The sequence below is a fragment of the Theobroma umbraticum genome, unplaced genomic scaffold, assembly GCF_002168275.2.
Source record: "Theobroma umbraticum cultivar Fairchild unplaced genomic scaffold, ASM216827v3 scaffold_56.0, whole genome shotgun sequence".
Classification (NCBI taxonomy): domain Eukaryota; kingdom Viridiplantae; phylum Streptophyta; class Magnoliopsida; order Malvales; family Malvaceae; genus Theobroma; species Theobroma umbraticum.
In genome coordinates, this window is record NW_018397256.1 from 323965 (window position 1) to 350160 (window position 26196).

The 26196-nt window shown below is 35.3% G+C and overlaps 1 protein-coding gene across 1 annotated transcript; it reads left to right on the forward strand.

Annotated features, from left to right (window-relative positions):
- The first annotated feature begins 2161 nt into the window (after positions 1 to 2161).
- On the forward strand, positions 2162 to 26196 carry LOC110410197 (Transducin/WD40 repeat-like superfamily protein). The gene is made up of 20 exons (XM_021419791.2): positions 2162 to 2627; positions 2716 to 2755; positions 2871 to 3119; positions 8168 to 8267; positions 8392 to 8466; positions 11812 to 11910; positions 12234 to 12350; positions 12454 to 12569; positions 12747 to 12843; positions 13406 to 13764; positions 14130 to 14457; positions 14899 to 15107; positions 16024 to 16242; positions 17884 to 18070; positions 19447 to 19697; positions 20273 to 20365; positions 20437 to 20538; positions 24177 to 24534; positions 25109 to 25246; positions 25329 to 26196. Exons 1-20 carry the CDS (start codon positions 2411 to 2413, stop codon positions 26028 to 26030), a joined length of 4056 nt encoding a protein of 1351 aa, XP_021275466.1. The 5' UTR covers positions 2162 to 2410; the 3' UTR covers positions 26031 to 26196.

Below are 26196 nucleotides of genomic sequence, written 5' to 3' on the forward strand. Positions count from 1 at the left end.
ATTACTACATTATCGAATTCCATTGTTCTAATAAGTATGGATCCGATCTTCTAAGGCTTGATTAGGTCTTGAGGGTTTTGCTTGTTGAACTCATTCGTTCGTAGCAACCCTTGGTTTGGATAGTTACAATGGGTTCACATTATGAGAGTGAAATACATAATTATGCTAATAATGATTCTTGAGGTTAAGAACATCCATTGGACTTCCCCTATACGATGGGGCATTGGTTGAGTTTGGTTTGCAATAGTGGGGAATACTTAATGGTCAATTGGCTTGAGTAGGGAAGTAAATTTCTATTGTTATTATTCGACTACAATAGGGAGGATTATTAATTTCATTCAGAATAACATTCCTCCATATGAAATGAAAAAGCCAGTGATTATATTGTTGAAATTGGTGTCTATGACTTTCAAACAATGTTGAATTTCATCTCATAAGAAATAACAAATTGTATCTTGGCTCAAAAACTTCCTGGTTCAAATGTGCAACAAAATAAAGCATTTTGAGTTGTATCACAAATTGAAAAATTTACAATTAAATCAATATACAGTTATATTGCAAGCCTAATTGTTTGATGGAGAATTGGATTTGGAGATTAATTTGGAAGTGGGCTGGTGCTCATCATTGACATAATTTTTTGTTGTTGGCATACAAATACTATCTTTTAACCAACTAGGAACGATAGGGTCGTTAATTTTCTAGCAATTCCTTCTACTCGTTATGCAATATAGAAGCTGAGTCAATTATCCATGTTATTCGCAATTGTTTTATCATTAAAATTGTTTGGGATTCTTTTATTCATAATCTTTATGGCCTTTTTTATAGCTAGAATATATGATTGATTGGGTTTGTCAAAATCTAAAGGGAGGTTTTCTTGTATTACAATACTCACTAGGGTGTGTTGTTTGATATTATTGTATGGTTCTTTTGAAAGTGAAGGAATGAAATGATATTTAACCATGACAACATAATTACTTGAAGATATTGTTCGTTTGTGGTCATGCTTTATTCCATGTGGAGTTATTGATTAGGTAGTTTTTGTCGACTCGAGATTGGGTGCTACTCAACACTAATTGAGCTCATCGAACTTCATGCCATCAATCCACCACGAGAGGTGTCCTTCATGACGACTTTGGAAATTGGAAATGTAGTTTCTTGGTCAAACTTAGAAATGGTTCTACTTATCGAGCAGCATTATGGGGTGCTTATTGGGTTTTGTTGATGGCATGAGATAAAGGATGTCGTAAGGTAGATTAGGAAATTTTAGACTCGACACGATAACACAACATGAGAAGACATGGAGTTAAACCGGCTTGGGTTTAGCCTTATCGTATTTTGTATCTTAACCGTATCAGACACAATTATCATGTTTAAACATGTTTAATTAATTGTGTTAATCGTGTTATCGTGTTTAAACATATACAAGTGATATGTTTAGTGTTAATGAACTTTATTAGTATGATAATGAATGTTATTTATGTTAAATTTTATTATATTTGATTTATAGCTATTGATTTTAAATTTGAATAATAAAATTATATTTAATTGTAAATATTTTAAGTTAATCATCTTAAATGTGTTAGGAAAATATTATTTGATTGTTTAATCATATTTATTAATTGTGTCGTGTCATATAAAAAATACTAACATATTTAATAAATGAGCTAGTTGTATCGTGTAGTGTTATTCGGTTATTAAATATATTCATATATGTGTTTAAGATACTGATACAAATAATTGTTCATGGTGTATTTGAGCTTTATTTTTTTTTATATTTTGTATTTTAATCGTATCAACACAATTAAGATACGAAATACTAATTACCAAATCTATCGTAAGGTGGCTGTGGCATGGATAACAAAACTGTTGCACAAATGATTCCAATGGAAACATATGAATTAAATACTAATTCAAATTTAACTTTAGTTATTAAAAATTTCATAAAGAAAAAAATGTATATCACAAAATAAATTTTTTTATAAATATGACATTTTAGTAAATTATTAGTGTAACCCTTATAAGGTATCTTTCAAGCACAATACTTCAATTTTATCACGTGACGTGAAGGGAATTTCACTTGCATCGTTGTTTTGACATATGTATTATTTTTACTAGCAACACATGGGTTTCTTTTAAGTATGATAGAGATTTTCTACTGAAAGAGAAAAATAGAAAAAGAAAAACAGTTTTTAAAAAAATAAAGGGGAGAGAAAAAAAAAAAAAGGCTGCGTGGTGCGGGCAAGTTTGAGGCCAGCAGGCACAAGAGTCAGCTGACAGTGGGTGGATCTGGATGAGACTCGAAATTGTAATTGGGTTCCCGATTCGTCAGTCGCAATTGCGAGTTGCAATTGAATAGTAAAGGCGCTGTTTTACAATCAGATCAGATCAGATCAGATCAGATCGGGGAGAAATGCTACGGCTGAGGGCATTTCGAGCTACGAATGAGAAGATAGTGAAGATAGCGGTGCATCCGACGCATCCATGGTTGGTAACCGCCGATGCCTCCGATCACGTCTCCGTTTGGAACTGGGAACATCGCCAGGTCATTTACGAGCTCAAGGCCGGTGGGGTGGATCAGAGACGTCTTGTTGGTGCCAAATTGGAGAAGCTTGCTGAGGGCGAATCTGGTTCGAAATCTAATTCTACCTTGTGATTTCATTCTTGTTTTTTTCCTATTCATTTGTCTGACATTTGTCAAAAACTTGCACTTAACAGAGCCCAAAGGGAAACCTACAGAGGCCATCCGCGGAGGGAGGTGATTAATTAGTAGCAGTACATTATTAATTATTATCCTTTTTTGTTCTTTCTTCAAATTTGATTTTAGCAAAGTCTGAAATTTCGACCTTTTTCTATACTTGTTTTGTTCAAAGTGTTAAGCAGGTGAGCTTTTTCGATGACGACGTGCGGTTTTGGCAACTTTGGCGCAACCGTTCTGCGGCTGCGGAGGCTCCCACTGCTGTCAATCATCTTACTTCTGCTTTTGCTTCTCCGGCTCCATCAACAAAAGGGCGGCATTTTCTAGTCATTTGCTGTGAAAATAAAGCCATCTTTTTGGACTTGGTCACAATGCGTGGCCGTGATGTACCCAAACAAGAGCTTGACAACAAGTCTCTTCTCTGGTGAGTCTGTCGTCTTTCATTTGCTCTTTTTTGAAACATCAGCTCCATTGCCATATCTTTTGTACTCCATATATTCTTGCTGAGCCCAAATTCAAGAATTGAAGCTTCTAATTCCTTTTTGTCTGCTGGCTTTAACTGCTAATGCATTCATCTATTGATATACTTGGATGACCAGCATAGCATTTTGATTACAGTTGTTTTCTTTCCCAGTTTGGCTGGTGCTGCCACTGCCTTTCTTTAACTTCTGATTGCTTTTGTTTTTTTTTTATTTTTTTATTTTTTTATCATTGGAAAAGCAATAATTTTGTCCTGCTTATTCTTCTGTTATTTGGATTTTGGTGACATTAAGACGTAAAGCGAAGGACATAATATCCCTTTGAAAGTTAGAAATCTGAAATAAGAATAGTAAAAGGAAATTTTAAGGAATTTGTTGAAAAGCTTTATATAAATAAGAATTGGGTTTGCATACGTAGAAGATTAGGATTCAAGTTTTATGCTCTGGGTAGATAGAATTACAATTGTAAGATCTGCTTTGACATGAAGTCGTGGTACCATCTCTCTCATAAGATTACTGTTTCATAATGTTGTTATTACCATTGTTCTTTGTTGATGTATACATCTGTTGGAATTTGAAATTCTCTTCAATAGTTAATCCAAACAACTGATGAGTTATTTTAATGTTGAAGTAGCTCTTCAGATTCTTTTTTTTTTTTCATAGATTAATCATTGTCTTTGTACTTTTTACTGCACTTTGGAAAATTATCTTCACTATGGATAAAGATTTTTAAGTTTCCTTCAACACTACAGAGTTGGATTTGTAGTGAAAATTACCCATTCATCTTTAGCCTTTGGATTTAGTTTGGTAGTATCTTTCCATAGGAGGCTGTTAAAATTCTCAAGTTGAATTCACAAGATTGTGTTATTTTATCTAACTTAATTCTTTTTTTTTTAGATTTGAAGGAAAGCTTCTTAACAACTGCAAATTTGGTCCCCTTTGACAAGTCATGTGTCACAAAAGTCGATAATTTTGTCACTGCATGGGTGGTCCTGTATTTTCCATCATTAGTCGTTTGCTGTACTTGACATCAATTTTGTGTGGATCCACCCCAATATTTGGTGGAGCTGGGGTCTGGTAGTTTGTCCTTTCTTACACTGTATGATTAGTTTTTGTTCTTTTTAATCATTAAGCTTCTCCCATACTAACAATCAGAAATGCAATTGAGTCCTTGAAGTATATCTTTAGCTAGTTTTTTTTTTTGATAAGTGATATCTTCACCTAGTTTAATGGTCTATAATCATATCTGAAATGTGAAAGTGAATAATGTTCAGGGACAAGGTATGGAAAATGAAATTTGATTGGATTGGATTGGCATATGAGAGCCATTGTAGTCAAGGGCACAAGGCATGCTCTAGGCACTAGTACCTTTTTAATACTCGAGGAATGAGATGCAAAAAAGTGTCACTTGAGTGAAGCAAGTGCTAGTTTCTTTATGTGTTTGTGTGTGTGCACGTGCACTCTAAATTGAAGCATGCCTTTAATGGGCTGTTTGCCTTTCTAGGCACAAAAGATATACACTTGATTAGAGGCACCTTACTTGATGGGGTATGAGGCTCTTTTGTTGATTTGCCTTCTGCAATTGAAACACCTGTACCCAGTCAAACAAGGTGCCTTTGATCAAGTGCATGCCTTTTGTGCCTAGAAAGGCAAAGGGCACATAAAAGACATGTTTGACTCTTTCCTTTTGGTTTTTTATTTTTTTATTAGCTCTATCTTTATAATGTCTAGAAAAGGACAAAACTCTTTTTAGAAGAATAAAGAAAAGGGGAATATAATCCAGGCACAGTTTTTTGTTGAAAATGAAAGTTAAGGAAAACACTGAGCTAGGGTGTGATGACAACTTTTAATTAATTATGATAATGTTGGATCTTTGGAACATGCTAATAGACATAATGAGCAAACTCTTTAATATTTATCAACAAACTCATGAATTTTAAGATTATTACGTTTAGTACAGAGAATTTTCTTTGTTTTATGTATATTTTGGTTGCTTTTTAGAGTTAGCCCGTTACACACTTAGGCAACCTTAGGAGCTTATTTTTGCGCTTGGGAGAGTAGGATTCAAGTTACATTGGTGTAAACTTAATGAGTTCTCCACCAATCAATAATTTTAATTATAGGAAATTGGCTGTTGGATTTAATAGTCGAATCATGCACATTATGCATGCCAATTTTTAAGACAATCTGGTGTTCATTATAGTTCCATTGTAGATACTGCTTTTAACTGTTTGTACTTAAAGGTTGTAACTATTTTGACTTAATGAAATATTTAGAGATCCTCAACCAATTTGAATCTTGGCATGCATGATTTGCATGAATAAAATATGCATCCAATGGTTGGTTTAATCAATTATGAGTTGTAGATAAGATATCAAAGGATCTAACAATTGAAAATCGGTACTCATATATAGTTATGTATATACATGCATTGGTTATGTATATATGTATATCAAAAGCAAAAACAAAAGCTTGCTATTGTCGAATCTTTGGTCTTCTTTGAATGATATGTTCATCATATATACCCTAGTTATAATACAAACCTTCAGTTAATGAACCATGAAATTTTAAATCATCATCAAATTGTACTTTTAAGTGTCCTTCAGTTCTATTTCCATCTCCACCAATTTGATATTTTTCTATGTTTTCCCCTTTAATATATTTCTAACTTCATATTGGGACACTTTACTGGTTAGAACTTGAGACTCCAACGTGATGGTCTTGGGTTTGAATCTTGGGATGGGGGGGTTGGGTTATGGAATGAAAGAGGGTTACCTCCCATTGTAGCTCAAATCACATGTGCCAAAAAACAAGTTAAAAGCTGCTTATCATGATTCTGATTTATATGGTTATGTCAAGTATTCCTTATTTTGACACCAAGACCCAACAATCCTGGCTGCTACAGCACATTCAAGCATCATCATCAAACATCAATTGTTCTTCTACATTATTAGAAGAGTCCCCATTTTTTTTAATCAACCATTCATTACTTTGACGGTGTCTGCTCCAACATTGTGTAGATGATATCTATTTGTAAGCTCTTAATTCTACTAGTATAGCGTGTATCATCTTATTTGTTTTGTTCTAGTTTTTTCCTCCTTTCTGCATGTATCTGCATATGTTTACTAAAGCCTAGCAATTTCCTGTTAATTGAATCAAATCATGAGTCAAGCTGAAAAATGATTGGAACTTACCTGCTGAAACACATGCTCTGATTGCTTTGACCACGGGAGGCACTATACATAGATTTAATTGAGCTGTTGTTATTTCAGAGGCAAGCTATGATACAAGTTCCACCTGCTAGCAATGAGAATTTAAGATATGAACAAAGCTATAATTATTAAACTGTTGACATCTAATATGTATAGTTAATACTAATTTTAATCCTGAATTATCTATGTTAGTTGGGGAATAAAAATTGTCTGCCCTGTAAATATGCCCCATTGGCTGCCCCGTTAATCCTTGCTTGTGATGTAGCGTAGAAAATAATAATAAATAAAAGCCATTTAAAGTTATTTGTGAACAAATCCTTATCTTTGAACAAACCGAACAATATATCCAAACTCAAAAGTTTTGTTGAATCAACTAGTGCCTTGCTGGGTTAATTTCCAAAATGGTGAGTCTATGAAAATACACAGCCAAACAAACAAAAATAAACGGAAAGTAAGGATGACATAACATAAAAGTGCCTGTCGTCCTTATGGGCTACCTAGGGGGTGTACTTGGATCCTAAAACCAGGAGTTTGGTTAGAGCTTCTTCCCTTAATCACAACCAGCAGAAAGATGAATCACCTGAACTCTATCGCAATATGCTCTAAGCATAAAGCAGAAACCGTAAGCTTCCTATCAATCATTAAGCAGCATAACCCCACTTTACTTCAGTTAATCATACTTCTACCTTATACCGGTTATATCAACACTGTATTTAAAAGTTTTCAGCGTCAGAGACACTAAGCAATACTGTATGCAGATGTCTAAAGCATTATAGACTCAAATATAAAGGCAGCCTGCCCTGAAGAAGGAAGAGCTGCATATGAGGATTTTCTATATAACCCAAAGTCAGCTGCTAAAAACAGAGAAGGGCACTGTTTTGTGTTTTGTGCTTTGTGCGTATTGATTTTGCTGGGTTTGTTTGCAAATAACTTAAAATGGCTTTTTTATTTTCCTTAAATTATTTTCCATGTTATGTGGCAAGTAGGGATTAATGCAGCAGGAAATGTGGCATGTTTATGGGGGCAGACGATTTTCATTTGTTAGTTGTGGTCTTCTTTCCTTTATCTAATAGCTAATAAAATCCCAAAAGGGCTTGCTTATTCACGTGTACAATTTCCTCATGATCTTTTTCTGCACTTTTTCGCTTGGAGTTTATCTTGATATGAGGGCAGGTAACCATAGTGTTAATTTTTCATGAAACTCTAGCCTTGGTTTATTACCAAAGAATTCTGGACTTAAGTATTGACCAGCTGCATGCTGTGGATGATGTAGCTGGCATTCCCTATCTTGTATTAAACGTTTTAATTATACATTTATGTACTTTTCATTCTTATCAAATGCTTTGTAAACTATATATTTATAAGTTTATTAGGCATTAATATGTATATTAATAATTATGATATATTCAGTATTATATGTGTTCTAAAATCTTAATGCTTTTACTTGGATGTGTCTGCCTAGTGCTTGGACAATACTGAAGTTGTTGTGCATTAAAGGTGCTTGTTGCTTTTGACCATGCTGAGTGTCCCTTATTGTGTCTGTTTGTTGACTGTGAACGCTGCTTTGTTTCTTATCTTTTTCTATGACCCATGTTTATTAAACCAAATTATTTAGCTTTTTAAGTGGCTTCTGTAGTATCTATAATCCTTTTCCCTCTTTCTTTTTATTGTTAGGCATGGATTGCCAACTATCCATATGGTCATGTCAATTTTCTTCTACCGTCCTTCTCCTTATTATACATTGATTCACTGATATCTTTGTTTTTTCCCTCTTTTTACAGTCTGGAGTTCCTTTCTAGGTCGTCTGCTGGTGACAGTCCTCTTGTTGCTTTTGGTGGATCAGATGGTGTTATTAGGGTTCTTTCAATGATGACATGGAAGGTTTGATGTTTGCTTTTTTGTCTTTGTCTACCTAGTAAGTTGCTTAACCCTTTTGGTTCATTTTCAGGTGGATTTATTATGACATCATGTTGTTTTTCTTTTATATTCATTTTCTTTTTGTCAGCTTGTAAGAAGATACACCGGGGGTCATAAAGGATCAATTTCTTGTTTGATGACTTTCATGGCTTCTTCTGGTGAGGTAGGTCATAGTTGTAAAGAAAAATTTATGTAACTATTTATGTCTTTTGGGAACACTTAAGTGTTTAAGAATAACAATTTTGCCCTAACCATGAGTAATGCATGTGAATTAATTATAAGTTTTTCATGATGTTGACATTTCTGTCATAAGGCTAATGTAGTTCCCATCCCTGATGTCATTGTTGGATATTTATTTTTTAAAATGTCAGTACGAGACAGCACAAAAAAAAAAAAAAGAATGCTAACTGATGAATGAAAAAAAATACATAGTTGATGAAATACTTTGTTCTCCGTTGTTACATGGATTTGATAAATTTGGGTGCCATAGCTGTGTCGACATGACATGAACTGGGTATACGTATGACATTTATGTCTGATGTGGCACTGGAAATTCATACTTGACTGATTTACATAAGTTGATTCAAAACCAGAGCTGAGATCAGATGTGGAGATGATCGTCAATTTCTGTTATTGTGCCATCGTTGTTGATGAGAGCTGGGCCTTTTATCTTCTGTTAACCAGTCACTTGGCTTGATTAATTGCAAAGATATAGATCAGGAGGGAAGGAGGCAGAAAATTAATGTCTATGTGGCTTTGGTTGTGTCTAAAAGAAGAGGAAATTTAGGGCATTTTTACATAGCAAGCAGATTGCAGCTTTTCTTGTAGTCCAATTTGGGCTTGGAAAGAGCTTATCTTGGAGCCTTCTTCCAATTAAGTTTTTTATTTTCTAGAAATTTCGTTTAAGTGTCTTACTCTATCTTTAGAATTAAAAGGGTCGTCTTTTATACCTTGGGCTCTTGCCTAGTTGATGATTGTATGGGTTTGAGTTAAAAAAAAAGTACATTTATTTTCTGTGGTCACATTTCTTTCCTTGACCTTTATCTTAATTCAAGGGCTTATGGGGACTTAAAAGGGAGAAAGGGTAAAGGGATAGAATTAAGATGTGCTTTAGATATAGATGACTAAATAGAGATCATGATCGAGAGAGAGGGAGAGGGAGAGGGAGAGGGACGGAGAGAGATATGGGTTTGAATAGAGGAATGGGCATTTTCATGTGTATATGGAGAGAGGGGGAGAAAAGGAGAGAGAGAGAGAGAGAGAGAGAAAGGGAGAGAAAGAGAGAGAGATGGTGATGGAGGTAAGTGAAAAGTGGCCAGTGTATTTCCATGTATGTAAATTCTTTAGTTATAGGGTGGCATATCCTTTGAAGTCAGTTTTGTCTACATTGCTTTTGTTTAGTCAAATCAACCACATGAATATAATGACTAATTTATTTTCTTCTCTTTCCTTCTTTGCTATTCATCCATTCCACAATAGCAGTACCTTTTTCTTAGGGTACCATTGGAAAAGCTTCTTTCCTTGTGTCAAAAATTACTTCATCCTTACCCATCTTCATTCTCTCTCTCTCTCTCTATCTATCTATCATATATTTGTACAGTATTTCATGTGTATAAGATTTTAATTGTAGGGCGTATCAATTTAAGTCTCTTTTTCTTTCATTACTTCTGTTTATCCGCATGACAAAAATGAACATAATGACATATCCTTTCTTTTCTTCTCTTTACTTCTCCTGCATTTGTCCGTTTCACAATCTTAGCACCTTTTCTTAGAGTACCATTGAAAAGGCTTCTTGCCATTCTACGTCAAATATTATTTCATCTTTACCTATCTTCACTCCGTATCTCTTCCTTTTCTTTGAAAAAGATTGCAATTCTCTTAGTATAAATTAATACATGATAACTCATGACATCCTTATAGACATACATATCTATATGTAGTTTTAGGTTCCATTAGAGAGGGATCTACTTCAGAATCATGGGTGGTTTGAGCCCCCAAAAAATATTTAATTTCTTTATTATACTCCTATAGTCTCAAATTGAATGTCCACCTTTCCTTTTCAGGTTTTCGAGAAATAATGACGCAGGAGCATCTAGGATTGTATTTTATTTAATTTAGTTTTTTCTAATTTTAGTTGATTTAGGATTTATTTTCTTTATTCTATTTAGACTATTAATACTTTTAAGAATTATTGTTTGATTTTATGCTAGTGATGTTCTATTACTAAATAGAACATCTATTTTATTTAAACCTCTTGTTAACTACTTTAGTTGTACTAGGCAACTTGAAGTAAAGGTTTATTAGGTATGGGCTTATAATACTATAAATAGGAACCTTAGGCTTAGTTATTATACACATTGAAGTTGAGAATTAATAAAGACTATTTTCTTAAGTAAGAGTGCTTATTTTCTATAGACTATTTTCAGAAGAGTAAGAGGTTTTTAATATCTTTAGCTTTGTTAACCAAAGTGGGATTTTGGCTATTTTTTCACCTTAGTGGAATTTTCAACCTTGCTAAGATTGGTTATTCTCCTTAGTGGGGTTTCTAACTTCATCACGATTGGTGTCTTTCAGAACGCCCAGGAGTCTTAACAATGCCCTAGTGTCAAATAATTTCTACTTTCCCAAAATGGAAAGCATTTTTCTAATTTTAACCTTCATTGAAATGCTAACTTTAAGTAGGCTCGCTAACTTTTATTACACTTAAAAGGGTAAAAGTTGTAAAGGGACAAAATACCTCGTTCCTCAAAACTTCTTACCATTTGGAAAGTGGACATTCAATTTGAGATGGAGGTAGTATTCGATGATGAATGAAATCTACAATTGTAGCCTGTTATACTGACCATACGGACTCGTTAAATTCTATCTAGGTTTTATGAGCAATTTTCGCTACTCACTAACAACTAACTTTAAGATTTCTTTGCTTACAAGTTATCTTATCTATATGTGATACTACATCTTTCATGGCAATATTGTGGTTTGTACTTTTCAAACATGCAAATTTAATATGAGAATGCTCTGTCAAGGCACATAATGGCAATTGAAAGCACATACAATAATGCAATTGGTGACTGAGAAAATTTAATTCGTAGTCCCAACTTAACTATGAAAGAATGGGTAGTTACATTGCTTCTTCAAAGAGGAGGTGATGGGATTGGTAATGTAACTGCCAATAACACATTTTTTTTGTTTTTATATATAAATTACTAGATTATTGATTTAAGAATTTTCAGGCTTCTCTTAGGGATATTTAGATAAATTTGTTTCTCTGTTTGTTGCTTCCAGTTCATGTAACTTAAATGTATTTATTAAAATATATTGTCGTTTGTTTGGGCTCTCCAACTTAACTTTCTAGCTCCACCACTGAATAACATTTATTTTGCAATAATGCTATTTCATTATAGTTAGGACATGTGAATATGTGCTCATATCTTTGAAGGTTGACTGGATATGTTTTCTCATTGTCATGTAATACTTGGTCATTGTTTGTTTTCTATTTTAATTGCAGGCACTTCTTGCTTCAGGTGCTAGTGATGGTTTACTTATACTTTGGAGTGCAGATCATGGTCAAGATTCACGGGAACTTGTACCAAAGCTAAGCTTGAAGGTGCTTACCTCTTTGATTCTTGAGAACTTGTCACCAACCTCAAGGCTAATTGTCAACACTGTAAATAATTCATTGATTAATTTTAAAGTCTGAACTCAAAATAAAGCTAGGATGTTGGTGTATGATATTTACCGGGCAACCTCAATTGCCCTCCAAGAAAAGAAAAAAATAAGGTGGTTTTGAGATTGGATATGTTTCTGTTTCCTTGTGAAATGTCAGAATGTTTCATAAATGTTGTTTATAGGGCTCTATCTTTTCTTAAAATTTCTTGTTTATCTGTATGTCTTCAATGGGAAAGTTTTCATTTTTATGATATCAAATAGGCACATGATGGTGGAGTTGTTGCTGTAGAGCTTTCTAGAGTGATTGGGGGCACTCCGCAACTTATTACAATTGGTGCAGACAAGACATTGGCTATATGGGACACAATCTCTTTTAAGGTTTTCTACCGTCCCTTGAGAAGTTTACACAGTTGTAAATTGAAATTTCGTAGTAAAGCGTGGGGATGTTCTCTTTTCATGCGTGTTAACTTCTCTGCTACAGGAGTTACGGCGAATTAAACCTGTTCCAAAACTTGCATGTCATAGTGTGGTATCTTGGTGTCATCCTCGAGCTCCGAACCTTGATATTTTGACTTGTGTCAAAGATTCCTATATATGGTATAATATATTTTTGGTTTTCTCAGTAGCACTAAAAAAATTTATAATTTTTTTATACTGTGGCTCTTGTTACAGTGTATTAGTGAGAGGCTATATGCATTAAATAATGAAAATTTAAGGCAGTATCATTTGTTTAATTATTGCAAGGATATCATGGTAATTGTTTGAACTTTACAGGGCTATTGAGCATCCAACATATTCAGCACTTACAAGACCATTGTGTGATCTGTCTTCACTTGTTCCTCAAGTAGTTGCACCGAACAAGAAACTTAGGGTATGTAGCTGTTTTTTGTGGTTGTGATCCTTACCCATAATTGGTAGCTGTTTTTTGGGATAAAACTTTATTAGTAATTTTAGTTGTATGTTATATGCTCATAATGTTGAGTGTCAATACCACAGAAGCCTTAAATCAGTAAGCTAAGGAGTTATAGAAGAAAGAGATTTACACAGTTAACAACAGGGCCAAGCTCTTTTCAGTGATTCTTAATTTTTTTTATAAGAAGGTCAACTGAGGATATAGAAGAATGTGTTGGGACCTTGTTGGCCTAACCTCAGCCACCTAGACTTTGTTTATGCAGATAGGTTTAAATTCCTTGTGAATATCTCTGAAAATTTAGAAACTGAAAAACTAGAAACATAAAAATATCAGTTGTTTACAGCTTACTCACTAAAGAAGTTTAAAATCCCTACCATGAATGTTATTTAAACTTAGCTCTCCCTAAATTGAAATTGGCCTTTATATGATTGTCATTTGTTTTCACAAAGCTTGGTGTTTCTTTTTCTTTCTTCTTCTTCCCAAAAGATATCTGTTTTGACTCTTATAAGTTCTACTGCAGGTTTATTGCATGGTTGCACATCCTTTACAGCCTCATCTTGTTGCTACTGGGACCAATATTGGTATTATAGTCAGTGAATTTGATGCTAGATCTCTTCCTCCTGTTGTTCCTCTCCCTACACCACCTGGGAGTCGAGAACATTCTGCTGTCTACGTTGTTGAAAGGGAATTGAAGCTGTTAAACTTTCAGCTGTCCAACACAGCAAATCCATCACTTGGAAATAATGGCTCCTTATCTGAAACAGGAAAGCTGAAGGGAGATTCATTTGAACCATTGCATGTGAAGCAGATTAAAAAGCACATTAGTACACCTGTGCCACATGATTCATATTCAGTTCTTTCTGTAAGCAGTTCTGGAAAGTAAGTATTCTGACTTTTGCTTCAACATGATTGTTGTTGCTTTACAGATTGCCAGTTTCAACAATACATGATTGTGGATGTAGACGTACATTAAATTTGTTCAGGGTTTGTTTACATGATATTTGATGTCCAGTTTGGACTGTTAGTTCCTCTCCTTCTGTTCTGCCAAGCCAGAAGAGAAAAAATGCTCTTGTACTAGGCAGCTATAAATGCATCCTACATTGCCATAAGCATGCACATTTTGCTTGGATGGGAGAAATTTCAGCTGAAATATGCTTGTCTTTTACCTTTGGTGCTGAGCAGTTTTACCATTCTACTTAATTTTATGGTGGGGTATCCATTCTTACTGAAGAACTTTTGTGCAGGTATCTTGCAATTGTGTGGCCCGATATTCCTTATTTCTCAATTTACAAGGTTAGCGATTGGTCCATTGTTGATTCAGGAAGTGCAAGGCTTCTGGCTTGGGATACATGTTGCGACAGATTTGCTATATTGGAATCAGCATTACCTCCAAGAATGCCCATTCTCCCCAAGGGCAGTTCATCAAGAAAAGCTAAAGAAGCAGCTGCAGCTGCAGCTCAGGCTGCAGCAGCAGCTGCTACTGCTGCTTCTGCTAATGTTCAAGTTCGCATTTTGCTGGATGATGGAACATCAAACATATTAATGAGGTCCATAGGTAGCCGAAGTGAACCGGTATCTTGATCTCCTTGCCTAGTGTATATTGTTCCTTCATTTTAATAGTATTAGCCTCATCCTTGATGCATTGGTTCTTCAATTATGAGGAGAGATGGTTTCTTAGTGTCAAATTATGTGTAGCAATCTCTTCCACAAAATATTGTCTCTAACAAATCGTTGTTTTCTTTTGGTTAGGAGGAAATTCTAAATCATGTTAAATGTGTTTCTTTATTTTCTTTGAAAAAATAATCTGACAAATGATATTTCAGGCTGCTGCCAACTATTGTCCGGATTTTAAATCACTTTCTAAAAGCATTTGTACTTCTGAATTAAATAGCACTAATAAGATTTCATATTGTTAGACATAGATTTGCATGTGTTTCTCAGTACTCTGCTTTCCATGTTTGTTGCATTGCACATAGTTGGATTCCTCTCTTAACTTGGAAATTTCTCTACCAGGTCGTTGGCCTGCATGGAGGGGCATTACTTGGTGTTGCCTATCGAACATCTCGTAGGATTAGTCCCGGTACTGCAACAGCTATATCAACAATTCAGTCTATGCCTTTGTCAGGATTTGGAAGTAGCGGCTCTTTTGCTACTTTTGATGACGGATTTTCTTCTAATAGATCTCCTTTTGAGGCAGTGCCTCAAAACTTTCAGCTTTTCAGGTAAAATAATTATTGTCATGCCTGAATGCCATTAACATGATTTTGTGTGGTATATAGTACAGCTTTTGGTTGGTTCCAGGCACCATGTTCTGGCTCAATTTTTGGGATCTTACACTTGGTGCAAAAATAGTGGAGTTTGAAAACAAGTCCTCATTACTCTTCTCCTAGATGAAGACTGGGTAAATTACTTCTTTTAGGATTTGAAGTAATTTCCCGTGGTTCGTACTTAGGATTAGGTTTGCTTCGCAAAATCCCGAAAGAAAGCATAATTGGTGAAACTTCATAAGCTTGTCCTCTATCAATTGAAGGATTGACTTGCTTTTGTACAGGGCTGTTAATCTTATACCTGTGAGAATTTGAGATCCAAGATAAGAAATTGACAAAATTGACTTCCAAAAACCCCTATATGTAGAAGCTTTGCATAAGGTTGAAGGTTTTAACGGTACTTCTGTGTTCTGTCCATCATTTGCAGCATACGCTCCTAACTTTAAATTTTTGTGACATTTAGAATTCTTCTGACATCTTTGTTGTCTGCATTGTCTAGCCTGTGAGATCATATGTGGAATTTTATAATCTTTGTAAATAATTTATGTATTCATAATGGTGAACTTAGTTGATTTTACTCTTTTGTCTATCTGTGTAAGAACATGTATGTGACACATACCCAAATGACATTTATTTATGGCTGGATATATTCAGATGTTTTTGGTAATTTGTCTTCAAGTTATTAAACTCCTGAACCAGCTACCATGAGGTCTTGTTCAAATTAAACTCTTGAAGCCTAGTGTGTTTGCAATGAACATGTGTGTGTGTATAATTGTATATAAGTGGTTCCAACTCCTCTAAAGTTTTTGTTAGCTTAGTCCTGAAATAAGTGCTTAGAGATATTTGTATTTTCTAATGTTACAATGTGCAGCTGGGAAACTTTTCAACCAGTTGGTGGTCTTCTCCCTCAACCAGAGTGGACTGCATGGGACCAAACTGTTGAGTATTGTGCTTTTGCTTATCAGCATTATATTGTCATCTCTTCATTGCGTCCCCAGTATAGATACCTTGGAGATGTTGCAATTGCCTATGCCACTGGAGCTGTTTGGCAACGGAGACAATTGTTTGTGGTGACACCAACTACTATTGAGTATGATATAGTTACTTCTTCAGAAGTTTTGGCTATATTAAGTTGAAATTCCCGGTTTCCTTCACTCTCTTTATTATCCGCATGCTTTTGTAGATGATTTTTGCAAAATCTGCTTAACACTAGTTGGAACCCTCTTTGAAATGGAAATGATTAAAAGGACAATTATGTTTATGAAAAGTTGCTCATTTCAGTTGAGAGTTACATTACTTTGAAGAAATAATGAATATAAAATGATACAATTTGGACTTCTCATGTCTGATGCCGGCGGTGAAAGACCCTAGTTCTTCACTCTTTATTATGCAATTTCAACATTTGCAATGTAAAATTTCATATTATGGTTTGTAGTTATTTTATTTCTTGGGTGTAGTATTGTAATTTTTGTAGTCTCCTCCCCCCTAGGGTTAATTTTGTTGGATTGAGTTTTTCATGGAGTTGCGAAGAGGTTATGTTTGGCTTTTTGGTGTCTTAATTGTGTTCTGTTCATTTATTAGTTAGTTTCCAATTAGGAATCTAGTCCTGGTGGGTTGGATGATAGTCAGATGCGGTGTTCATATTTCTATAAGCATTGATTAATATATTCATGAGTATTTCAGTTTATTGAGGCATAGATGCCTAGGAAAATACTTTGTCTGCTCTCTCTTCTGCATTTTTTCTCTTTATTACTACTGTAATCTCAGGTTATTGTTCACGGTACAATAATAACAGCAACAAGTTTTATCCTGGTTTTTCTGCTGGTCACCAATCCCAGCCACCTTTCCTCTTGTCTGTCTCTTTTCTGAGTTTAAACCTTGATGGAATCAAACCTTTATATACTTCTAAGCCCCAATCCTAATTCTTTCCAGCTATAAAACCTAAGATTCCTAATCTCTCTAATCATATACTTTCATAAACCATAAGTAGGGAAAAGAATTCCCTCAATATGTCATAGATCAAGGTTTTTGGTCAAGCTACTGCCCCTAACTTGTTTTGAAGTTTCTCAAAACAACCAAATATATCCTTGTAATACATCTTTCTAGTTGTTCTGCTTTTAACTGCCCTTATAATATCTAATTTGACATAGAACATGCTAAAATAATATTATCCTTGTGTAATTTAATTTTAATAAGATCATGCTATTTGTTACTCAAATTAAATTGGTTAGAGGATTTGCAACAGTTGTCACTTCATGATACTACATAATTAATTTTGAAGTTTTTCATGACTTGATTTCAGTTAGAGATTGCACTAGTCATTGCCTGTGATAATTAGTTGTTACACAAATCGTTTCCCTTGTGTGCATGATATTTTAAATAGAATTGAAGTTGGAAGTGATTTCTTGATTGGCTGTAGTAGGATAATCGTAATTGAAGGCCAAAAAAAAAAAAAAAACTCAATTGTCACTTTTGTTAATTTTTTCCCCTTATTTCCTTCTTTGAGCAATATAATGCAATCATGAACATTTGAAGGCTTTAAGTCCTTTAAGGCATTTGAAAGCTGTTCATAAGGGGCCTTTCCTTGTGGGTTAATGTCCCTTTTCCTTCTTCCTTTTTCTTTTTTTTTTTGAGAAAAAAACAATTTTTGAAAAAGTTGCTGCAATGCTAAGGGTGTTGACAAGTGAACTAATAATTGCCCAATGCATGCCTTTTGTGCTGTATTTTTCAGATGTGTTTTTGTTGATGCTGGAGTTGCACCCATCGACATAGAAACAAGAAAGATGAAAGAAGAGATGAAATTAAAAGAGGCACAGGCAAGTGCAGTTGCTGAGCATGGAGAGTTGGCTCTAATCACTGTAGATGGTCCCCAAACTGCTACACAAGAAAGAATAACATTGAGGCCACCCATGCTACAGGTCAGAATTCTGATATATCTTTATTTATAATTTTTCTGCTCGTTGTCATTGGAGTAAGTGGTATTTTGTGCACTCCCTTTGTGTCATATTGTCTTGATTTCGTTTTGGCACATCCTCTTTCCAGTAATTAAATAAACACATCATACTTCAACTTGATTACCCAATAATTATTTGTTTGCATGATAGTATATTGTCTTCATTTCATTTTTGCATATTCTTTTTCAATAATTAAATAAGCACATACTTGAACTTATTTTCCAAAACTCCCTGTTTGCATGATAAAAAAGCCTATTTTAGGAAATATGATAATGTTAGGAAAGAGAATTGTTGAAAATTTTCTAAAATTGTGGACTTATCCTATGAGAGAAGGATGTAAGTGAAACAAGATACTTAATATGTGATTGTACTAGCTATAACTTTTCAGTTGGCTTGGTAGAAATGTTTGCACCTTCTTTATCTCTGAAGTTTCAATTGGCTTGCTTTGAAGGTTTGATGCATTATATTTCAATATAATTCTCTTTCTATAACTTTATAAGTCCCAGCTAAGGATTTTATTACTTGAAGTTGACATCAAAAATCCATAATTTAACTGGTAAACTTAGGGCCAGTGCATGACTGGCAGCCACAGTGTTCCTTCAAAATTCCTTCTTACACAAATTAACCATAAATGAAATTTAGCTTTTAAACAATTCTCTGTTCACAAAGATGATAAACTTTATAATAATCATTTATGTGCTTCTCATAAGAATTTAGAATGATACTGTCTAATTTTCTTCAGGCATATATTATCATTTGGACTTTATGCATGGTTTACAAGAGCCTTGGATTATCTGCCTTGGTTCAATTTCTGGCCGTTCTGGGCAACCCTCACCCCCCACCCCCCCCCCCCCCCAACCAACGGCAAAAAAAAAAAAAAGGAACATTGTAGATGACTTTAAGAAATATAAGCGGTGCTTTAAATTTTTGCAGCAGCATGCTTCATTCATATAGAATATTAGAATATAAAGAAACACAAGCTTGCAATTTTAACTGAGCTTAATTAGAAAGAGAAGGCTAACTTTGGAATTACTTGAAGATTTATTATTCATTATTTTGTCAGCCTTTTAATTGGATGCTTGCATATGCATATTACTTTCTTAATGTTATATTGTTGGTCCTCTATCGTATTCAAGATTTTCTAAAACTAGTCAAAAGAACAAAATAAAGGAAGTGCACTATAATAGCTAGAACTCAATCGACTTCTTGTTGCTACAATTAGTTATATATATTCTGAGCTTTAAGTAGCTAATTAAGTATGTAATGCCTTTATATTTCTCTGCTACTGTCTATAATCTGATTAAGGGTCTCAGTTTTGTATCAATGTGTTTTCTTGTCAGGTGGTCCGATTAGCTTCTTTCCAGCATGCTCCTTCTGTGCCACCTTTCTTGTCGTTGCCAAAACAATCTAAAGTTGATGGGGATGATGCAACAATGCTAAAAGAGATGGAAGAAAGAAAGATTAATGAGATAGCTGTTGGCGGTGGAGGGGTTTCAGTAGCAGTTACTCGTTTTCCAACTGAGCAAAAACGACCAGTGGGACCCCTAATTGTGGTTGGCGTAAGAGATGGAGTCCTCTGGCTCATTGATAGGTAGCTTGGCTTGCACTCTGAGAAATTCAATGGCTTGCCAAAGAATTTCATCTCTGTACTTCTTTTAAATAATTTTTCTCCAAGTTTCTTTTTGTCTCATTTTGTGATTGACCTTTCAGTGATTGCATAAGTGAGGGGATAAATTTGGCATAGTGCAAAGTTGGAAAGCTAGTTCTTGTTTTAGTTGATTTCCAGAATTTCACGCATTTACTGGTTTAGCTCTGATTATTACTTGAGACATCTGAATTATTAGGCATGTTTGGTTGATAGCAGTGTGACATTATATATATGTCCACTAGTTTGCTTATGTTGCTTTAAAACAGTTCTGCATTTTATGGTAGTGAATTTCCAGCATTCACCTCTTTCCAGCACTTGATGTATATCTTGAAAGTCTGTAACCTTTGGTTGCATGATTATATAAACTACATGTTCCCGGGGGGGTGGTTTCTTGATTAGAAATACCAAGTTATTCTCATGTCATGTCCTATATTCATGTAAAAGTCTGTTGCATTCATCCAGAATTGTAATTTATATTATTAATATAGATTTGGTTACACTTATATTACTGTTTGTAGGTACATGACTGCACATGCCTTATCTCTGAGCCATCCTGGCATTCGTTGTCGGTGTCTTGCTGCTTATGGAGATGCTGTTAGTGCTGTGAAATGGTATCAAAATTCTCTTTTCTATTTCAAATGAGACTACAGTTTGTGGAATTTAATATTATTTTTCTCTGCAGGGCAACTCGGCTTGGCAGAGAGCATCATGATGATTTAGCACAATTTATGCTTGGAATGGGCTACGCCACTGAAGCACTTCATTTACCTGGCATATCTAAGAGGTCTGCCTTGCCTATTTTGTGTTTGATTTCTTTTACGGTTATGGTGCCTGTTGGTGGTTTTTTAAAATTTCAACTTTGAGATTAATTTCTGATTCTGTCATCAACAAATTTCTGTGTTAGATCTCTCTTTCTCTCTCTCTTACACAGACACATGCATTTGCATTGTTGCTTGCTTTCTATTCCCTATCCTCTGTGCATGGTAATCTGGACGCCAGTGTTTACTCATGCATCATGTGTGCGATGTGTTTCTGCATTATTGTCTGTTGACGCACCAAAGTATAAGGGGATTTTCTTTTAATCAGAGGGAACCAGATTGGATGGGTTATGTTACATGAGATTAGTGGGAATAAACTAGAGAAGCATCAAGTGGAAGAATAGGCAATTGTTGAAGCGCTCAAATATCATAGCAGGAGAACGAGCTGGAGATGTATGGCTTTTGCTCTTTTGAGTTAATTTTATTCAAGCACTGAGGACGTGGTAGTTTTTAGGTAAGAAACCAAACAGGTTTAGGAGAGTCTAGAAAAGCCACTACCTCAGAAACTCAAATATGTCGAGGTTTATTACTCAAAAGATAGTATGGAGTTTTCTTTAAATTAGGGTATATTAAAATATTTTTTAATACTAGGAGTATGTCTAATCTCATTTCCCTAAATAAGATATTTTAAGCCATATAAACACCATGTCAACACCATTTCAGATTTTGGTTTATGAATTAAAAATCTTAATAATTATTATAGGGCCCTGTTATAAACATCCAGCTGAAGCATTTGTAGTCCTTCTTTAGCAACTCTATCTGTATTAAGTTCATAAACACCTATTCAAAGAAGCAGTCTGCTCACCACATTGGCTGTCTATGGTGGCAATCATCTTCTCTCCTTAATGCTGAATGTAACTCCTTAGCAATGCTATTGAATCACCTGGCCGTGCATTAAGTCTTTGTTCTAAAATTGACTTGGTCACCCTTTTCTTTCTGCAGAAATTTTAATTCTGTTGAATGTCCCTACTACTCCCTGACAAACCTTTTAACAGCCTCATTTTTCTTGCAAAGAGTTACAACTATCCTGCCTCCAACATACTAACCACTCATTCACTCCACAATACAGAATTAAAACAAACTACATACTAGCATAATGGAAAAACACTACATATCCTATTAAAGTTTACTGCATCTAGATATTTTTCTGAAAAAGAAATTTCTCCACTATTTGATCCCACAACAATTAGCAATCAAGTCAAAAGGCTTAAGCAGAGTCTTAGCTTCTTCAAGGACTAATATGTCGCAGTTGATAATCCCATCTAGTAAATATCCACTTGCCAAATCTTATTTTCTTTTATCACTGCAGGCCGAGACTTCTTCTACCTTTTTGCACCAAATTTTCCTTTTATGAGATTCCTCCAAACCAAACTACCATCAGTCCTTATTCTTTTTTCTTTTTTTGGTCAAGACTGATGATATCCTTAATTGAGCTTCATTTGCAATTTTCAGTTCAGATGGCTTGCAGAGATGTGGAGGGAAGGAAGAATTTCTTAAAATGAAGTTTGATGCTCTAAATCACTGTTAAAAAGAGATTGTGTCAGGTTTTTTGTCAATATATTTTCTTAAAATATGACAAGTGATGTGGCTTAAAGTACCCCATTAAAGGAAATAAGACTATAAATTGTTTTATCATAGGAAAGAGATTTTGATTAATTGGAAAAGTGATTTGGAGAAGTACATTTCTTTTTTCTTGAGGCAAACAATGTGATGATATAGGAGCAATAATTGATGGGGATAAGGATCAAATTACCATTCTACTTATTATGGTGGTCTAGGCTTACCAATCGTCCTTGAATTGGCACAAGTTTAGCACCTATGAAGCATGGACATGGCTCCAACCCTCACGTATGCATTTTGGACACAGATACTGGTTCGACATGACCCACTGCATGTCCGGATACCCATGAATATGCCAGAATAATTTTTCTGATATGGTATGGACGTGATGGACACAGACTGGATATTCAGTGAAGGGAAAAAAAATCTGGTTCTGGCTCAAGTGTTGATCTATGTGGTTGAAATGAAGATAAGAGGTGAGAAGTTAGTTGGAGACGATGGATCCAGGGAGTTGAAGGAGCAGTGCTGCTGCATTTGGTGAAGAAGACAAAGAAAATGATGTTTATAGTAGCACACTAGAGTATAAAGTTGGCCCGGGGCAAGTGGGCTTCCAACTTATTATTGGGTTATGCTTTTAACCCTAAAAATGCTATTGGGCCAGATTACTGTATCCTACCCAATAATAGTTCATGCATAATAATGAATTTACCTTAAGACATTGTGAGAATGAAATATTTTCTAAATATATTTATCAAATTTTGAGGTAGTTTTTATTGCATGGTGTCTGTTTTTATTTAAAATTAATGGAATGTAACTAATAAATATATATTTGTATGTAATATTTTTTATTGTCGTATGCTGCTATGTCGTATCATAATTTTTCAAAATTTTCGTATTGCTCTCTTCATTTCATGTGTTTGTGCTTCCTTGTTTAGCACTTTTCCTTTAGTTTGGTTCAAAAAAGGGAAAAAATTTATGGCAATGTCATGTGAATTGCATGTGACTGTTATCTTAATTTCAAATAATGAGCTGGCATTAGAAATTACTGAAAGAAGATGATGTGGCTATTACACTAATGTGTTGGTGACATAAATTCTTAAAAATATAGATATGATGTGCCAATTGAGTTCGAAATATGAAATTTTTTTTTTTCCTTCTCTCTTTTTCCTTGTTCCTTTTCTTTCCTCTTGGCTAGTAATGACCCGTGTTGGCACCACCAGTGGCAACTCAAGCTGCCAGATCCTGCCTTAAGAAGCCAGATCTGTGCTGCAGGCTCCAAATTGGACCTGCACTGCTGGCATTAGCTTTGCCTTTGCCTTTGCCTTTGCCAGCCAGATTGGTGCCCACTGCAGACTGATCTAGGCTGTCTTTTGATGGTTATTAATGCCAAGTTCACTAATACACCTGTTCTATTTGTAATAAAAAATGTCTTCAAGCACTTGAATTGTGGCCTTACCTAACCTTCTTAGACCTTTCATCGCCACAGCTTTCATTAAATTTTAGTCCAAACAATGCTTTTACCTTTTCTCTTAGGCAGTTGCAAAGCATATTAAGTTATCCACCATGGCCATTTGCAACCAGCTGATGGTTCTTTCTTGTTCTCATCTATTTTTGTTCCATTCGTAGATATAGGAACTGGCTCTAATGAATTTCTGGCGGGGTGCAATCATATGCAAAATCAATTTGCAAACAAGGAACTATAGTCATGGGTATCAACCTAGCATATTGCTTTTCCTTTAATTTAGCAGCTCCAGTTTCTGAAGTATATACTAGCCATCAGAAGTAGCATCATAAAAAATGAATGTTAAATACTTGCATTTACGTAAGTTCCTCTCCATCATTGAATCCCACTGTTTCCTCAAGAAAGTAGGGGAAGAAAGTTGATGGTCGAAGTGCTTTGCCAGTTGGGCTTTACGTTGAAGAAAGCACTCTCCATGAGTCTATAGTTTTGTGCCAATTAGAGTGCAGCAGGAGCCCTATCTTAGTCTTGCATTGCAGTCTGATCCATGATATCTTCAATTATATTGCTTTTCTGTGTTTACAGGCTGGAGTTTGATTTAGCCATGAAGAGTAATGATTTGAAAAGAGCTCTGCAGTGTCTTTTGACAATGAGCAACAGCAGGGACATAGGACAGGATAATCCAGGGCTTGGTTTGAATGATATTCTCAATTTAACAGCTAAAAAGGAAAATCTTGTTGAGGCTGTTCAAGGAATAGTAAAGTTCGCGAATGAGTTTTTGGAGCTTATTGATGCTGCTGATGCTACTGCCCAGGCTGACATTGCCCGTGAAGCTCTTAAAAGGTTAGCTACTGCAGGTTCAGTGAAAGGATCTTTACAGGGTCACGAGTTAAGAGGACTTGCTCTTCGACTTGCAAATCATGGAGAGTTGACACGCCTGAGTGTAAGTTGCAATGTTCAGATCCTCTCTCCCGAACTGGTTATTTGAGCTGTTTGATGCCTGCTAAAAGGTGTTAAGAATTCTATGCTACATAAGTACTTGATTCCATTTGCCCCTTTTTATTATTTAAAACTTTCTACTGTAGGCCTTCATCTTACATGTCCAGACCACCTTAAGTATGTCTTCCTTATTTTTGTATTTAATTGGCGCTGTTTCTAATATTTTCTTGCATAGCCAAATATCTATCTCAATATCCCATCGTAAAGCAAATATCTAGTTGAAAATAATTAAAAGATATTAGCATTCTTTTGTGAGAAAAATCTTTACCAGTTATTTGACATTTTGTTACTGAATGAATGAGAATTTGGTATTGTTCGAATGTAATAGAGTTTACTAATTTTTCTGTTTCACCTTTTGAATTATTTATTACCGAAAGGGACATTATTGCCTTGCTAGAGTCATTGGCATTACAAATATTTAGTTTAGCTGATTATTATGGTGTGATAATATTATCAATTGTGTACTTGACTTCTTTGTTAGATTATTTTTTGGTAAATTAAGTTCTATGTGATTACAGGGTTTAGTAAATAACTTGATCTCCCTTGGATTGGGGCGTGAGGCAGCATTTTCATCTGCGGTGCTGGGAGACAATGCTCTTATGGAAAAGGCATGGCAGGATACTGGGATGCTTGCAGAGGCTGTGCTACATGCACATGTATGAATTGGTTCATGTAGACAATTTGTTGTTGATCCAAAGCATATTGCTTGCTTTCTGACCAGTCTAAAATTTGTTTCAGGCTCATGGGCGACCGACATTGAAGAACTTGGTTGAGGCTTGGAACCGAGTGTTACAGAAGGAGGTGGAGCACACTCCATCAGCAAAAACAGATGCTACAGCTGCATTTCTGGCTTCTCTTGAGGATCCCAAACTTACAAGTTTGTCAGAGGCAGGGAAGAAACCTCCGATAGAAATCCTTCCTCCTGGGATGTCAGCACTTTCTGCTTCAATTACTATTAAGAAAAAACCTGCTCCTGCCACTCAGGCTTCACAGCAACAACCAGGCAAACCATTGGCATTAGAAGCACCACCTCCTAGTGGACCAGCTGAAGCACCAATAGGTGCACCACCTCCCAGTGCATCTGCTGCAGCAGCAGGCATACCAATAGGAGCACCACCTCCAGGTGCACCAGCAGCAACACCAGGCACACCAATAGGAGCACCACCTTCTGGTGCACCAGCTGCAGCACCAATAGGTGCGCCACCCACATCAAAAGCTAGTGAACCTGCTTTGGATGATAAAGCTCCTAGTTCATCAGCAGGGAGTAATCCGGATATGAGTGCTTCAGCAGAAAGTAATCCAGCAGCAACTGCAAGTGACACAACAGCACCAGATGCAACTGTGGCAGATAAACCATTGGCAGAGGTACCAACTGTGATACCAGATAACCAGGAAACAAGTGTTCCAACTACATTGCCAACAAGTGAACCACTTCCTTAACTGAATTGGGAGTAGCACTTAGATATAGTGATTCTTTTGATTCCGGGAATTGTAATTTGATTTCATTCGTCAAATGAGCTGTTGTGATCTCGAATTTGATGGGAAAAAGAGCAGGAGTCATTTTTGTGTAGGCATGGTTGTGAATATATTTGAAAATTTGTCTGGA

Coding starts and splice junctions, on each gene's coding strand:
- LOC110410197 (XM_021419791.2), top strand. CDS start 2,411: ATGCTACGGCTGAGGGCATTTCGAGCTACGAATGAGAAGATAGTGAAG. Junction 3,120..8,167: donor GACAACAAGTCTCTTCTCTG/GTGAGTCTGTCG, acceptor CTCTTTTTACAG/TCTGGAGTTCCTTTCTAGGT. Junction 8,268..8,391: donor TTTCAATGATGACATGGAAG/GTTTGATGTTTG, acceptor TCTTTTTGTCAG/CTTGTAAGAAGATACACCGG.